Source organism: Globicephala melas, chromosome 13 (assembly GCF_963455315.2).
Source record: "Globicephala melas chromosome 13, mGloMel1.2, whole genome shotgun sequence".
In the NCBI taxonomy this organism is placed as follows: domain Eukaryota; kingdom Metazoa; phylum Chordata; class Mammalia; order Artiodactyla; family Delphinidae; genus Globicephala; species Globicephala melas.
This window is the reverse complement of record NC_083326.1, coordinates 38,794,629-38,809,683: the sequence shown is the minus strand read 5'-3', so window position 1 is coordinate 38,809,683 and position 15,055 is coordinate 38,794,629. Positions and strand designations below refer to the sequence as shown.

General features: G+C 47.5%; 1 protein-coding gene and 1 non-coding gene across 3 annotated transcripts in view; both read left to right on the top strand.

The window, feature by feature from the left end:
• Positions 1–291: 291 nt before the first annotated feature.
• MOCOS (molybdenum cofactor sulfurase) overlaps positions 292–15,055 on the top strand; it is a 57,213-nt gene continuing 42,449 nt past the window's right edge. For both annotated transcript variants that reach the window (XR_009566380.1, XM_030876564.2), the window contains exons 1-5: positions 292–441; positions 6,653–6,742; positions 8,119–8,185; positions 9,063–9,707; positions 12,674–12,750. Coding sequence is in view for 1 of the 2 variants with exons in the window: in XM_030876564.2 (XP_030732424.2) it covers positions 300–441; positions 6,653–6,742; positions 8,119–8,185; positions 9,063–9,707; positions 12,674–12,750 (1,021 nt within the window). In the remaining variant the exon portion in view is untranslated. The remainder of the gene's footprint in view (positions 442–6,652; positions 6,743–8,118; positions 8,186–9,062; positions 9,708–12,673; positions 12,751–15,055) is intronic.
• LOC115863638 (small nucleolar RNA SNORA20) lies at positions 14,336–14,465 on the top strand. Its single transcript, XR_004043611.1, has one exon. It is a non-coding gene; the product is annotated as a small nucleolar RNA SNORA20 (small nucleolar RNA).

The window sequence follows — 15,055 nt, the reverse complement described above, 5'->3', positions numbered from 1 at the left end:
TTGTGTTCCAAGGGTGTCTCCGTGGACTCCGTTGGAAAGCAGTTAAAAGAGACAACCACTGGCACTCTCTCCCCCTGCCCCCAGGTGGGAAAAGGGCAGAAAGCAGTGAAACTCCATGAGCCAGCGAGCCCGGGGCAAGCCCGGCCTGCCGGGAGAGGCACCGCCCCTCGGCGGGGACGCGGTGCCACTGGCTGGCCGGGAGGCGCGGCCGGGGCGCGGCGGGGCGGAGTCGCGGCGGGCGGGCCTCGGCGTTTCCCCGGCGCAGCCCGCTTGGACTGCGCGGCGCTCAGGCCTGTGTCATGGCTGGCGGGGCCGAGCAGTCGGGGACCGAGCTGCTGGCCTTTGCGCAGTTCCTGGACTCGAGCCCGCAGCCTCTCGTCTACGGGTACGGCCGGCGCAGCCTGCACGAGCTCCGGGCGCGCGAGTTCGGCCGCCTGGCAGGTGAGACCGGCGGGGGCAGCTGCACCGGGCCTGCCGGGAGGCCGTGGGGGACACGCGGTTTCTAGAACCGACGTGGAAGGAACTTCTGCTCCCGACGGGAGCGGCGTTACCTCATTAGGGACCCATTTTGAATCGAAAGACCTGGAGGGATGTGTCCACGAGCTCTCTTTGTGGACGCGGCTCCCTGAGGTCCCATCTGCAACCCCAAGACTTCTTGCTCCTTAGACTTTCCAGGGATGTAGGACCAAAGTGGTCCTTTGCCACCTGTCTCCGCCCTCTGCGAAAAGGGCTGAGGATTCTTTTTGCCTTCGCTTGCCACGAGACACCCGGCTCTAAAGTTCCAACTGGAACCGGGGTTGCAAAATGCAGGAATGCCAGGCGGCCGTGACTGTTCGTGTGATTGCCCGGGGACGGGAGCGGTGCACGGGCGGCCAGCTCGCGGGGTTGGGACCGCGACTCTGCGGGCGCGCGGGTTGGAGACCGAGGGGCTGCGGCCGCCGTGCAGGAGCTTCCCGAGGCTGCGCTCCAGACTCCGCTGGGATGGCTCCCAGCAGTTTGTATTTTCGAAGTCTCATTTTTCTCACTAGTGTAGGCAGAACAATGCCTCGGAAGTCCAGCTCGCTGGGGTACCTGAAGAATTAGCAAACCGTGCAATTTGAACTTTAAGTACAGGACGAGCCAGTACATTGGATGTGAGGACCGGGATCTCATCGTGCCTTCGAGTTCCACAAGGCAAACAGGCAGGTTAACTTGGAAGACAAACTTGATCTGGCCAGTGGTCCTCCCAACCCACTGCTGCAGGGCGGGAGGGCGTTCCGCACCGGGTCGGGACTCATCCTTTTCCAGCAACCTTCTGTGAGGGGCTTCACCAAGCCTTAGAAGGGCGTGCTGTTTGAACTGGGAGGGGTGCCGGGTAAGTGGGCAGGTCGTGGCGCCGGGCACTGGGATTTGAGGTGTATTTATTCTGTCGTGGTGAACAGTTGGTGCCGCTTGCCTGCTTGTGGCAGAGCAGCAACCATGATTTACGTTTCAGTTATCAGGTAGCTGACTTCAGCTCTTTGGGTCATTTTCTCATGTTCCGGAACGTGATTCACCCCCTCCCCCTTTGGGAGCTTTAAGGGCTGCGCGCTCCTCCTCAAGTGGCCCCATCTGTACTTAAGTAGGGAAGCTCAAGGGAGGAGACAGGGGCCCTCTGGCAGCCTCTCTTCACTCCCTCTCTGATCTTCCTAGTTGCCCATTCACCTGCTGGAGACAGTGCCCCCTCTGTCTGTCTGTCTGTCTGTCTGTCTCTCTCTTTCCTTTTCTCTCTGAACTTTTTTGGTTATAGAAACTTCCTACCCACAGAAATAGAGACACCTATAGAATGAATACCCACAGGTGCAGAGGACTTGAGAAAGTCTCCCCATTCTTTTTAAGCAAATCCCAGAAGCTGTTATAGTGCAGTAGGTAATTATTTCAGCATCACTCCTCCTTAATCCCCTAATCCCCTCCAGCTCTCATCCCTCACACCCATCATTGGCTGACCTCTCCCCTCAACACTACCCTGGGAAAGTAGAAAGTAGATCCCTCCTTGTTTCCTTCTTGTCTCTCAGAGAACAGCACCCTTTTCCTCAAATGTAAAGTTTAGATGTGATAGCCAGGATCCCAGGCTGGCCTTCAGTGCCCTTTAACATCTACTGTAATTGTGACAGTGTTCTGTGATTATCTACCTACCTACCTACCTATCTATCTAGTACAGTTTCCCAGCATTTCCTCTACATTATGCTTGAAGTAGACGTTGTGGATTATAAACTCACCCTTACCGCTGCTGGGAGTCTAGGAACATAGCCCCCTCTTTTTTCACACAGAAACAAACCAACCAGAAGGAGAGCAGGGAAAAACAAGCAAACCAAACCACAATAACGAGATTCACCTCCTCTTTCTATCCCTGACCCCTACCCACCCCCAAAGTTTTCTTGCAGGTTTGAGAATTTGTCTGGTTAAATGGTTGCTCTGGATAATTAAATGCTTCACCTGTACGTGCTGAAATATTTTGCATAACCCATTGGATGGGAATGTCCTTGTTTTGGTGAAGGGAGCATATTGATTACACAGTTGTGGTTCAAGTGGTTCTTAAAGCCTCTGGGTGCTGACTGATGGTCACTCACCCTGCATGGAACCAAGAACTGAAGGTGCATGAGTCAGAAGAGACCCTGGAATTCCCTTTCTTGAAGACCTAATGCTGATTGGTTTGGGGGTCGTTTGCCTACTTCTTCTAATAGTGACACTAATGCTCCCCATGAGCGTCTCCCTGATGCTGGGTGGACAAATGCCTTTCTTATGGTGTGGTACCTTTCTATTTCTGAATCTTTAGTAAATGAGAACATTATTTTAAAACTAATTTTTTTGGCTAGGTAATACATTTAACATGGTACCAAATTCAAAAGGTGTCAAAAGAGGATGAAGAATGCCCAGGGAGCACCCCCAACTCCAGTTGCCACCACTATGGCCACCCCAGAGTCAACTGCTGCCCTTTGTGTCTTGTTTGCCTTTCCAGTGCTCATCTATATTTATATGTGTGTGTACATGGGTAGTTTTTTTTTTACATAGTTGAGCCATAACATGTCTTACCACCTGACGTAGTTAATATTTATTTGTTTATGGTCTTTCTCTGTCATTATCATACCAGCTTCTATTTTGACTGCTGTTATGTCCCCAGCACTTAGAACAGTGCCTGGAACACAGTACATGCTCAGTAAGTATTTCTTGAATATAAAAACACTCAATAAGCTAGGAATAAAGGGAAATTTAATCAACCTGATAAAGGCCATCTACAAAAAAACCACAGCTAACATCATACTTACAGGTGAAAGAATGAAAATTTTACCATTAGGATCAGGAACAAGGCAAGGACGTCTCTTCTCACCACTTCTATTCAGTATTGTGCTAGAAGTTCTGTCCAGGACAATTAGGCAACAAAATGAAATAAAATACATCCAGATTGGAGAGGAAGAAGTAAAGCATCTCTACTTGCTGAGAGTATAATCTTGTATACAGAAGAGCCTAAAAAATCCACACACAAAGCTATTAGTACTAAAAAAACAAGTTCAGGAAAGTTGTAGGATAGACGGTCAGGATACAAACGTCAATTCAATTTCTATACAGTATCAATGAACACTATGAAAGTGAAATAAAGGAAACAATTCCCAAAGCATCAAAAAGAATTACATACACAGCAATAAATTTATCAAAAGAAGTACAAGACATACACTGAAAACTACAAAATATCATTGAAATAAAAGAAGACCTAAATAGGGCTTCCCTGGTGGCGCAGTGGTTGAGAGTCCGCCTGCCGATGCAGGGGATACGGGTTCGTGCCCCGGTCCGGGAAGATCCCACATGCCGTGGAGCGGCTGGGCCCGTGAGCCACGGCCGCTGAGCCTGCGCGTCCGGAGCCTGTGCTCCGCAACGGGAGAGGCCACAACAGTGAGAGGCCTGTGTACCGCAAAAAAAAAAAAAGACCTAAATAAATGGAAAGACATCCTGTATTCATGGATTGGAAGACTTAATGTTGTTAAGATGGCAATACTCCCCAAATTACCTACAGATTCAATGCAATTCCTATCAAAATCCCGGACAGTTTTTTGACAAGTTGATCCTAAAATTCATATGGAAATGCAAAGGATCCAGAATACCCAAAGCAATCTTGAAAAAGAACAAAGTTGAGGGACTTCCCTGGTGGCGCAGTGGTTGGGAATCTGCCTGTTAACGCAGGGGACATGGGTTCGAGCTCTGGTCCAGGAAGATCCCACATGCCACGGAGCAACTAAGCCTGTGTGCCACAACTACTGAGCCTGTGCTCTAGAGCCTGCGAGCCACAACTACTGAGCCAGCATGCTGCAACTATTGAAGCCTGTACGCCTAGAGCCCGTGCTCTGCAATGAAAAGTAGCCCCTGCTCGCTGTTAACTAGAGAAAGCCCATGTGCAGCAATGAAGACCCAATGCAGCCAAAATATAAAATAAAATAAAAATTACTGAAAAAAAGAGAACAAAGTGGAAGGACTTACACTGCCATAAAAGTAAAGGTAAGTAAGATTTACATAAAGTTATAGTAATCAAAACAATGAACAATGTGGCATTGGCCTAAGGATAGATACATAGACCAGTGGAGTAGAGTTGTAAGACCAGAAATAAACCCATACATCTATGGTCAATTTATTTTCAACAGGATGCCAAGACTATTAAACAGGAGAAAGAATAGTCTCTTAAATGGTGTATCCACACACCAAAGACTGAAGTTGGACCCCTCTTCAACACTGTATTAAAAAATTAACTCAAAAGGGCCAAAGCCTAAATATAAGAGCTAAAAGAATAAAACTCTTAGAAGAAAGCATAAGTATAAATCATCAGGACCTTGGATTAGGCAATGGTTTCTTGTGACACCAAAATTACAAGCAACAAAAATAGACAAATTGGACTTCATCAAAATTAAAAAAAATTTTTTTCAATGGCTATCATAAAGAAAGTGAAAGAACAACCAACCAAATGGGAGAAAACATATGTCCACACAAAAACTTGTATACAAATATTCATAACAGCATTATTTATAATAGGCAAAATTGGAAACAACCCAAATATTCATCAACAGATGAATAGATGAACAAAATATGTGGCATCTCCATGCAATGGAATACTATTCAGTCCCAAGAAAGGAATGAAGTCTGATACATGCTACAACATGGATGCACTTGAAATTATTATACTAAGTGAAAGAAGCTAGAAGAAAAGACCACATGTTGTATGATTCATTTATATGCAATGTCCAGTGTAGACAGATCTACAGAGGCAGAAAATAGATTGGTGATTGCCAGGGGCTAGGGCTGGGTGGATCTGGGGAGTGAGTGGTAATGGGTATGGGGTCTCTTTTGGGGATGAATGAAGTGTTCTAAAATTAGATAGTGGCCATGGTTGCACGACTTTACAAATATACTAAAACCACTAAATCATAAACTTTATAAGGGCAAATTTTACAGTATGTGAATTAATCTCAATAAAGCTGTTATAAAATAAATGAAAAATCCATCCTGCACAAAACAAAAAATATTTGTTAGGTGCATGAAAGAATCTATTAATATTGTATGTTCTTGAAAACATATCTTGGAGTTTGTTCCATGTCAGTACTAGATGGCTGTATTCAAATTCTTTATTTTAAATACATGTTGATAGATATTTTAAGTCATTTCCAACGCTTTGCTCTTACAGACAGTGCTGCACTGAATGTCCTCACTGACAGACCATTTCACAATTTATAAGACAGATTCCTGGAAGACAAATTGCTAGGTCAAGGGAGTTTGCATTTTTAAAGCATGAGCGATACTGCTAAATTTCTGTCCATAAAGAAGTTGCACCCATTTACCCTCCTACCAGCCGTGTAGCAGCGGACCTGTTTCCCCACACCCTCCCCCATACAGTGAGTTATCCTTTTGATCTGGGGCAATCTGAGTGGTAACGCTTGGTATCTCACTGTCATCTAAATTTACCTTTCTCTGTTTATGAGAGAGACTGGAAAGACCACAGCCATTCCCAGTCATCTCCGAAGCTGTCACAGCTGTTGTAGGGTTGAGGACTTTGGAACTCACTATGGAAATGTAGAATCAGGGCTTGACAGCCTGGGAAGCTGCGCGGAAATTCCAGAAGAGGGTGTGTGTCATAACATGAAATAGCTTTGCCATCCTGAAGCATGAACGTCCGCTGGGCTTCTCCTCTGTGTGGGCTGCTCTCCCAGGTTCAGAAGACAGCTGGTTCATCAGGAAGGCTCTCAGGGCTCTAAGGGTCATTAGATGTCGAAAGTGCAGTTCTTCCATTGCTCATGCCTCCACTTGAATTCAGAAGCGCACATCAAAGGGGAGAGGGATGGGGGAGGGAAGGACTGGGAGTTCGGGGGTTAGCAGATGCAAACGAGTATATACAGGATGGATAAACAACAAGATCCTACTGCATAGCACAGGGAACTGTATTCAGTATATTGTGATAAACCTTAATGGAAAAGAATAAGAGAAAGAATATTAAAAAAGAGCATGCATGTCAAAAGGCTGGGAGAAATCAGGGGCCTGGTGTTATGTCTAAACACATCATATGGGCGCTGGTCAGGTTCACACAAACTAGATCTAGGTGAGATGAGTGGAATACCTCTGAAGAATAATCCCAGCTTTATTTTGCGTTTTCTTTCAGGAACTGTCTATCTTGACCATGCAGGAGCCACGCTGTTCCCCCAGAGCCAGCTTACAAGCTTCACTAAAGATCTCATGGAAAATGTTTATGGTAAAGAAAAACACAGCATAACTGATTTGCACTGAACGTTAGCCAACTACATTCAGCTAATTTATCTATGCTTAATAAAATGTCACATTAACAGGCAGGGACAGTGCTGAACACACAAAGCTGAGTAAGCCCCGTGAGAGAGGGTGTCAGGCAAGCAAGCACCCAGGGTCAGTCCCTGTAGCACATGTGCTGCTGGGTGGGAGGGACTGCCTCAGGGACACACAGGTTACTTCCAGAAGAAGGGGTCAGTGGCAGGAAGGGCACGGGGTGCTGTGTTTGGTGGTGGGATGACCCTGTGGGACCAGCACAGTGCAGAGGGTGGGACAGCAGGAGGAACATTCATTCATTCATTCATTCACCCTGTAAATGTTTATTAAGCCACTCTGGTGTTGGGGGCATGGTGCTGTAATGGGAACAAAGTAATACAGTCCCTGCCTTCATGGACTGTGGTCTAGTAAAGACAAGACCTCAATCAAGTGATCGCCAAATAAATGTTAAAAAAAAAAAGAAAAGAAAAGTAAAGTAGTGTAAAATGTAAATAAAGTAAATTATCAATTGAGCAAAGGGCTGTGACCAAAAGGCCCCGGCACTACGGGGGTCTGTATCTGCAGAGTGACGGTGAGTTGGCAGCGTGAGTGTCACAGAAAGCTTCTACAGGAGTGGGGTGGATGCTAGAGGAAGAGCAGGAATTCACTCGGAAAAGAGGAGAGGGCAGATTAGGCAGGAGGAACAGCGTGAGCCAAGACCCTCCAGCCCAGAACCAGGGAGGGGAGGAGAGCGGTGCAGATGTGAATGGAGAACTGTGGAGGGGCAGCATACAGTTAACTTCTTCCACCTGGTATGGGTTTTAGTATCTATAAAATAGCTCAAAGGATAGGGCCCGGAATCTTATCTATAGCCCTTGAGGAGGAACTAAAGGTTCTTGACTTTGTTTAATGGCTAAACCATTATTATTTTGTCTTGCTTGACTTTTCCTTTCTTACTGCATTTTCTCACTTCCCTGATTAAATTTACTGTTTGAAACTTGGGGAAGGCTGGGTCCTATGATATTTTTTTTGCTTAAATTTTGAGAAACTGAGGGAGACGATTTTGGAGGAACACAAAAGGAGAGACTATAGGGCTTCCTTGGTGGTGCAGTGGTTGAGAGTCCGCCTGCCGGTGCAGGGGACACGGGTTCTTGCCCCGGTCTGGGAGGATCCCACATGCCGCGGAGCGGTTGCGCCCGTGAGCCATGGCCGCTGAGCCTGCGTGTCCGGGGCCTGTGCTCCGCAACGGGAGAGGCCACAACCGTGAGAGGCCTGCGCACTGCAGAAAAAAAAAAAAAAAAGGAGAGACTATAAGGAGTGACCCAACGCTTTGTCTTTGTAACCTGGCAGGTAATCCTCACAGCCAGAACAGCAGCAGCAGGCTCACCCGTGACACGGTGGAGCAGGTGCGCTACAGGTGAGCAGCAGAGGTGCCAACTTGTGTGGCACCTGTGGGTGGATGGACTTCCTGCCACCTGCCCACATCCCACAAATCTTCTGAGCTGGTTTCAGGAAGATCACGTTCAGCTAAATGGCCACACATGCACGCTGATAACCATCAGGGTCAGAGGACAGGAAGGTGAGGCTGAGCAGGTGCAGAGCGGGGCCGACCAGAAGCACAGGTAGGCACCTCTGAGGTGCCCAAGCTGTTGTGTGTGGCTCTGGGCTGGTGCCAGAGTTCCTGGGGGCCAGAGTGACCCAGGTTCCTAAGTCTTCTTTTCAGGGAGAAAAAAAACCGCTTTCTCTGTTTTTTTTTCTTTTCGTATTTCAGATTTAGACATCTTGTTTTTTCAGTTTTCCCCCCTTTACTAATATTTGCACATAACAAATTAATTAGTTTTTGGCAAATAATTTAGGTGGTACCTAAAGATATTTGAATCTATACAATTTCGAATTATTTCCAGTTTGAAAATGATACTCTTTTGCTATAGGGTTGCCCGTATTAAAAGCAGTGTTAAACAAGTTGATGATTGAAAACTTGTTATGATAGAGCCAGACAGTAGACCGAGAAGGGGTGTTTTCAACTGAGTTTAAGGTAGTTGTGGATTTTTGTCTTCTCCATTTGGGGGTGGGGATTTGGGAGGCTGGGTGATTTTGCCGGTTTGCACCCATTTGCCATCTCTTCCCACAACTTCCTCTGCCCCTGCCCTAACTTCACAATGTGGCAAACCCTATCTGGCTTTTTCCTAGCTCTTAAGGTAGACAGATGTCGTATTTAGTTGAAATACAACTAGCTCCAAACATTTAACACTGGAGGGAAACCAAGGAGTTCCGTGATGCTGTGCCTCTTCCAGGATCCTGGCACACTTCCACACCTCCCCAGAGGACTACACTGTGATTTTCACGGCCGGGAGCACAGCTGCTCTTAAACTGGTGGCAGAGGCTTTCCCGTGGTTGCCCCCAGGCCCAGAAAGCAGTGGGAGTCACTTCTGTTACCTCACTGACAGCCACACGTCTGTGGTGGGCATGAGGGAGGTCGTCGCGGCCATGAACATCACTTCCATCCCAGTCAGGCCAGAGGACATGTGGCTGGCAGAAGAACAGGATGCTACCGCTGCCAGCGATGCCGACGGCCAGCCTCTGCATCTCTTCTGCTACCCAGCTCAGAGTAACTTTTCCGGCACCAGGTACCCCCTGTCCTGGATAGAAGAGGTCAAGTCCGGACGGATGTGCCCCGTGGGCGGGCCTGGGAAGTGGTTCGTGCTGCTGGATGCGGCTGCCTACGTGGGCACCTCGCCTCTGGACCTGTCGGTTCACGGGGCAGACTTTGTCCCCCTCTCCTTCTATAAGATCTTTGGCTTCCCCACTGGCCTGGGCGCCCTGCTGGTGAATAGCCGCTCAGCTCCTCTGCTGAGGAAAACCTACTTTGGAGGAGGCACGGCCACTGCATACCTTGCAGAAGAAGACTTCTATATCCCCAGAGAGTCGGTGGCTGAAAGGTAACCTGGCGATGGGAGTGGCCGCTGGAGCTCAGCAAGGCTCGGGTCTGGCCTATGCCACATGTAGGATGGTGCAAGGGAGGTGCTGGGTGGCAGGGCCCGGATCCGGGAGTCAGAGGTCAGCTGGAGCTGCCACAGTGGGCTGTGAACTCTGCCCTGTGTGTGGGCTTCTCCACAGCTGTGGGAGGATGAGAGCCTGCAGGGAAGGGCTGCGAGCAGAAGAGATGAAGGCCTTCCAGGGAGTGAGGAGGATGGGCCCCAGGCCTTTTGCCACAGCACTGACATGAGGGGGCAGCAACTGAAGCAGTGATTGAAAGGATGGTACCATTTGGAACAGGTGTGCATACATGTGGACAGCATAGCTGTATTTCAGCAGCTAGTATCAGCTCAGCTTGGTGTCTAGTCAGCAAGAGGAACCAGTTAAATCAGAGGCCACCAGACTCAGGGGCACAGCTAACAGCAGCCTCTGTGAGCCTCCCGGGGGTTACCAAGGAAGTTTGAGGGCTGGCAGCTCCTTGCCTGGGTTTGTTGGTCTATGTGTCATTCTCAGGGTGCAGGGGCAGGTGGTGTGGCTTGTGCCCAGGAATCCCCCAGATGCCAGTGGCTGGGGACCGTAAGGTTGAAGGTATGAGAGGATGAAAAGGGCAGCTGACCCAGGGTTCTGCTGGGTCCAACAGTGGGAGATACCGTGAGGTGGGGGCCAGGAGCTGATCACTCTGCTGGTGCCTGAGAAGGCCCCGGGGCCTGTATGGGAAGGTGGCTCAGATGCCCCGCAGACCCAGGTGCAGACTCAAGGGTCCTGCAGGTAGGCGCATGGTCCCGGCAGTAGAGTCATAGTCTAGAGTGTAGGTTCTGGAGCTGGATCGTTGGGGAGTGAATCCTGGCTCCACTGCACACTGTTTGTGGGAATAGGAGCCTGTGACTTGATCTCTGCACCTCATGTTTTTCCTATAAAGTGCATCTCTAAAAGGATACAGTTTTTAGAGCTAATATAGGTGAAGCACAAAGGTTGAGTTGACATCAATAGGCTATGAGGCTCTCTGATGTCTCTTTCATTTAGGACTTCTCCATAGTTGCGTGATTCTAAAACAGGAAAGCTAATGTAAAACCTTTTGAATCCAAGTGTGATAACGTAGCATATAATATAAGCAAGTGAGAAAAGAATGACAGGCACAACATCATGTAAATTAAAGGCAGAACAAAATGACAACCCGAACTTTATTTAGTCAGTAGGGGCACCTGAAGACCTAGAGGAGTGGGGCAGCTCATTACAGGCACGGCATGAGTGGGCTGGGCTGGACCGGACCTCTTGCCTTCAATTTGGGTGAATCGCCTTATAGCAGGTGCTGCACCAGGATTCGCAGAAAGCTGAATGTACTTATTTACCATTAGAAGCTTCATGTTTTTCGTGTGAACCTAGCACTAGAGCTTGAGATTTAATACCGAACTCAAATGTTTCTTGAACATGCATCTGAACTCTGTTCTTAACCTTTTCTGTTTTATAACCCAGTGAGAAACAACCCCTGATGGAAACAAAAACACCTCCCTTTTCTCCTAAGAGTCTGTTAATTATTGATCAATCAATAATTATTTATTATTGATCAATTAATAACAGAAGCCATTATTGCCTAATCATGTTTAATTTATTAAGGAGTCATTAGTTACTAACTTATTAATGGTCAATTAACTATCAACCAATTCATTATTACTTCTGTATATCTATTAATTACCATTAGTTTTATAAGGATATTAACATTCCGGTAATGATATTTTGAGCAACTCTTATCCCTAGAGTGTTAAAATACAAAGCACGGTATTTCCATTGAAAACTTCAACTTGCATAAAGACTGCTGTTTGTCACCACCCTTTGTGGGATGCTTGCTGGGAACTCCTCGCTGTGCCCCAGGCTTCCCCCTCACTAATGAAGCAGCCAGAGGCGTTTTATCAAAACCTAGGCCCCATCGCCACTCCTCTCTGCTCAGAGCCCTCCGGCCACTCGTCTCATCCAGGGTGAAGCCCTCCGCCTTGCTGTCTTGCTCCTGGCCTCACTGACCTCCTTGCTGTTCTGGCTCTACCTGCTCAGGGCCTTTGCTGCACCCTCTCCCTGGAACTCTGTTTCCCTCCAAAACTGTTTTCAAAAATGAGCAGTTTCCTTCGCTCCCTTAATTCCACTCAGTCTCTGCTTGAATGATCTCCCTCGGAGAGGACTTCCCCTGACCATCTCATCTAAAGCAGCCGCCAGCCCTCCTGCTTAGGCAACTTCATTGCACTCGTCACCCCCCGGCTTGATGCTTATTTGGCTTCCCTGCATGTTTGCTGTTTGTTACTCCTTGTTTCTGTGCCCTGTGAAGGCAGGGATCCTACCTGTCACGTTAACTGCCGTATCCTTAGCACCTAGAACAGTGCCCGGCATGCAGTACATGGACAGTAAAGATTTGATGAGGATTTTGTCTAAATGAATAATTATAAAATGCAAATATAATTATAACGATAATCAGGAAGTTTATTGAGAGCCTTATAATAGCTGTGGTCCTATAGACTTCATAATCATAGGCTCTTGTCAAGAACCTCGTGGCTGCACAATTGATCTGACTGGATTGATGCCCTGTCAGTGGTGCTCTCTTGGGGTCAAGGGCAGCATTTCCAGAGCCCACAGCACTTGAGGTTTTGTCAAGTCTGAAGTCTTCCAAGGTGGTGACTGTCTTTCAGGGCCCTTTATCACCACTGCCAGCCCATCCCAAGTAAGCTGCAGACCAGGTCAGGCCCAGAGGCAGCCGGCATGTCTTGGTGTGCATGGCCCTCTGTCTTGAGAAGGAGAGGGGAGAGCAGCGTTGTATAAGGCAGCAGAGGCAAGGTCTCCATGGATTACGGCTAAGGCTAGAGTCAAAGCCCCGTTGTCACATATACAAAATGCACACGGAGGAGTTAGCCGCAGCTTGACCTCGTCGCCCTCACCACCATTACAGATTTGAAGATGGTACCATCTCCTTCCTTGACGTGATAGCGCTAAAACATGGATTCGATGTCTTAGAGCGCCTCACAGGTCAGTGGACCTCTTTATCTGTGTGGAATTTGCTTCCTGTTGCCCGTGTCCTCGAGGGAGCCCTGGCCTGGGTGGGATTCAGATAAGGAGAGAGTCTGTGCAGGTGAGCGGCACATGGCAGCTCTGCACTGATGCAGATGAAGCTGATTCTAAAGAACTTCCAGAAATGACTTCTGAGGCAAGAGCAAGAAACTGGACCTTTTTTTTTGGTCGGTTAAAAGAACATTTTAACAAGTGATAGACACTCCAAATCCAGAGATTAATAACCTCACAGAAGCAGAGGAGCCCTCCTTGGTCCCTGCACTGGGAATGCTTACAGATCCTGAGGCCTTATTTAGCTCTTACCTTGCTGGGTCTTCCCACAGGGGAACTTTATGATGAGCCCACTTTGACCACGAAGGAGCTTATGCTCAGAGACGTTGAATGCCTTCCCCAGGACCAGGGAGCTGGAACCTGGGAGCGCTAGGGTTTAAACCCAGGCAATGCTAACGTCTAACCCTGAACCCCCAAACACTGTCTCTTCTGCTGGCCTTTGCAATGATACATGTTTTCTTTCCTGACAAGTGCTTGGGGTGTGTGAGCAGGTGGGGGACATTCCCCACAGGCTAACACACAGATGGATGCCACTTCCCATCTTATGGGGCTTGGCACAAGGCACAAGGCTGGAAGAACCTCTGTCTGGTGAGCCATGACTCCTCACTCCTGCTGTGCTCTGGACGCTCCTGTCAGAGGCTAAGCTTCTAGAACGGGGTGACACTGCTTGTACCGTCCACATGGGTATGGGGTCATGGTGAACCAGGGACGCGGCTTAGCAGTTAGGCAGCCCTCTCTCTCTCTCTCTCTCTCTCTCTCTCATCATAATAAGAGGACCCTTAGGTCCTCAGCCTAGGCCTAAAACTGCGGGCAGACAGAATTCATAGGAGGGCTGTCGTGACGGTAATGCAGGGAGGTGAGTGGGCATCATCCAGACAAAGAGGAGATAATCAAGATAGACATTGAGAAACGAGCACTTTCTCAAGGACAGATACTAGCAAGGTATCCAAACCACAAGTGAGAGGGTCTGACACAGCCAGGGGCACCTCTGAAGGCAGACTGACAATATCAGCCTCACAGTAAGGCAAACCCTGATTTTTCCTACTTAGTTAGGCTCTTTTTTAGAAAAAATTGTGGTGAAATCTATATAACATAAAATGTACCAGTTTAGCCCTTTTAAAATATTCAATTCAGTGGCATTAAGTATATTCACCTCATTGAGCAACCATCACCACTATCCTTCTCCAGGACTTTCATCATCCCAAACTGAAGAAAGGCACTCCAGTGGTTGGGACACCGAGCTGCCACTGCAGGGGACGGACGCAGGTTCGATCCCTGGTGGGGAACTAGGATCCCGCATGCTGTGCGGTGTGGTCAAGAAACTTAAAAAAAATAAAAAAAAAAAAAGATTTAAACATTACCGTAAACAAACAGTAACAGCATAAAAGAGATACATTTAAAGACAAAATTGTACATTTTTGCAATCTGTTACCAAAGGGTCTAAATTATCTGAATGCTTAAGTAACATTTTTTTTTTTTTAAAGGAAGATGACTTCCCATTTATTGGCTGCTATAGTCTTTCAGTGATATAAGCAGTTATACGCATGGGGTAAAATAATTTTGGGCCATTGTAAATTGAGGTGAAGTAACCATTTCATCTCTTCTCCATGGTCTAGACATTGCTTCCATGTCTAAATGTCCTGTGTAAGCAGGATTTCATCAAGGCACTTAGAGTGAATTTCTGCATGGACTTATTAAAGCATTGATTTAAGAATTTCACTGTTTTTAAAATAGCACTGAGGCTCATACCTCTGCGTCAGTCATCTTACATGGGGCAAATGATTTCACGTGTGACGAGGTGGAGCTCTTTGTGTAGTGAAGAGTTTTGGAATCGAAATCTGTGGCTCGGGGTGAGGGCGCTGTAGAAACAGCCCTTTCCATGCACCTCAAAAACTATGTACCAGCACGGGCTCCCGGGAACAGCTTGCAATTGCCGAGTTTGCAAGATCTCTTCTTGTTATTCCTAATACTCTTGCAGTTAATGCTGCCCAAGACTCCACAGATCTGATCGCAAAAGTAAGAGCTTTTCATGATGAGGCTCAAGTTAACCCAGAACGCAAAAATCTAAAATGGATTGGTCTTGACTTGGTCAATGGTAAACCCCAAGACAACAAACAAGCAGGGGGGTTTGAACCAACCATAGTTAAAGTTAAGAGTTTGAAAGTTGCAACTGAAGCTGCAATCACCATTCTTCAAATTAATGATCTTATCA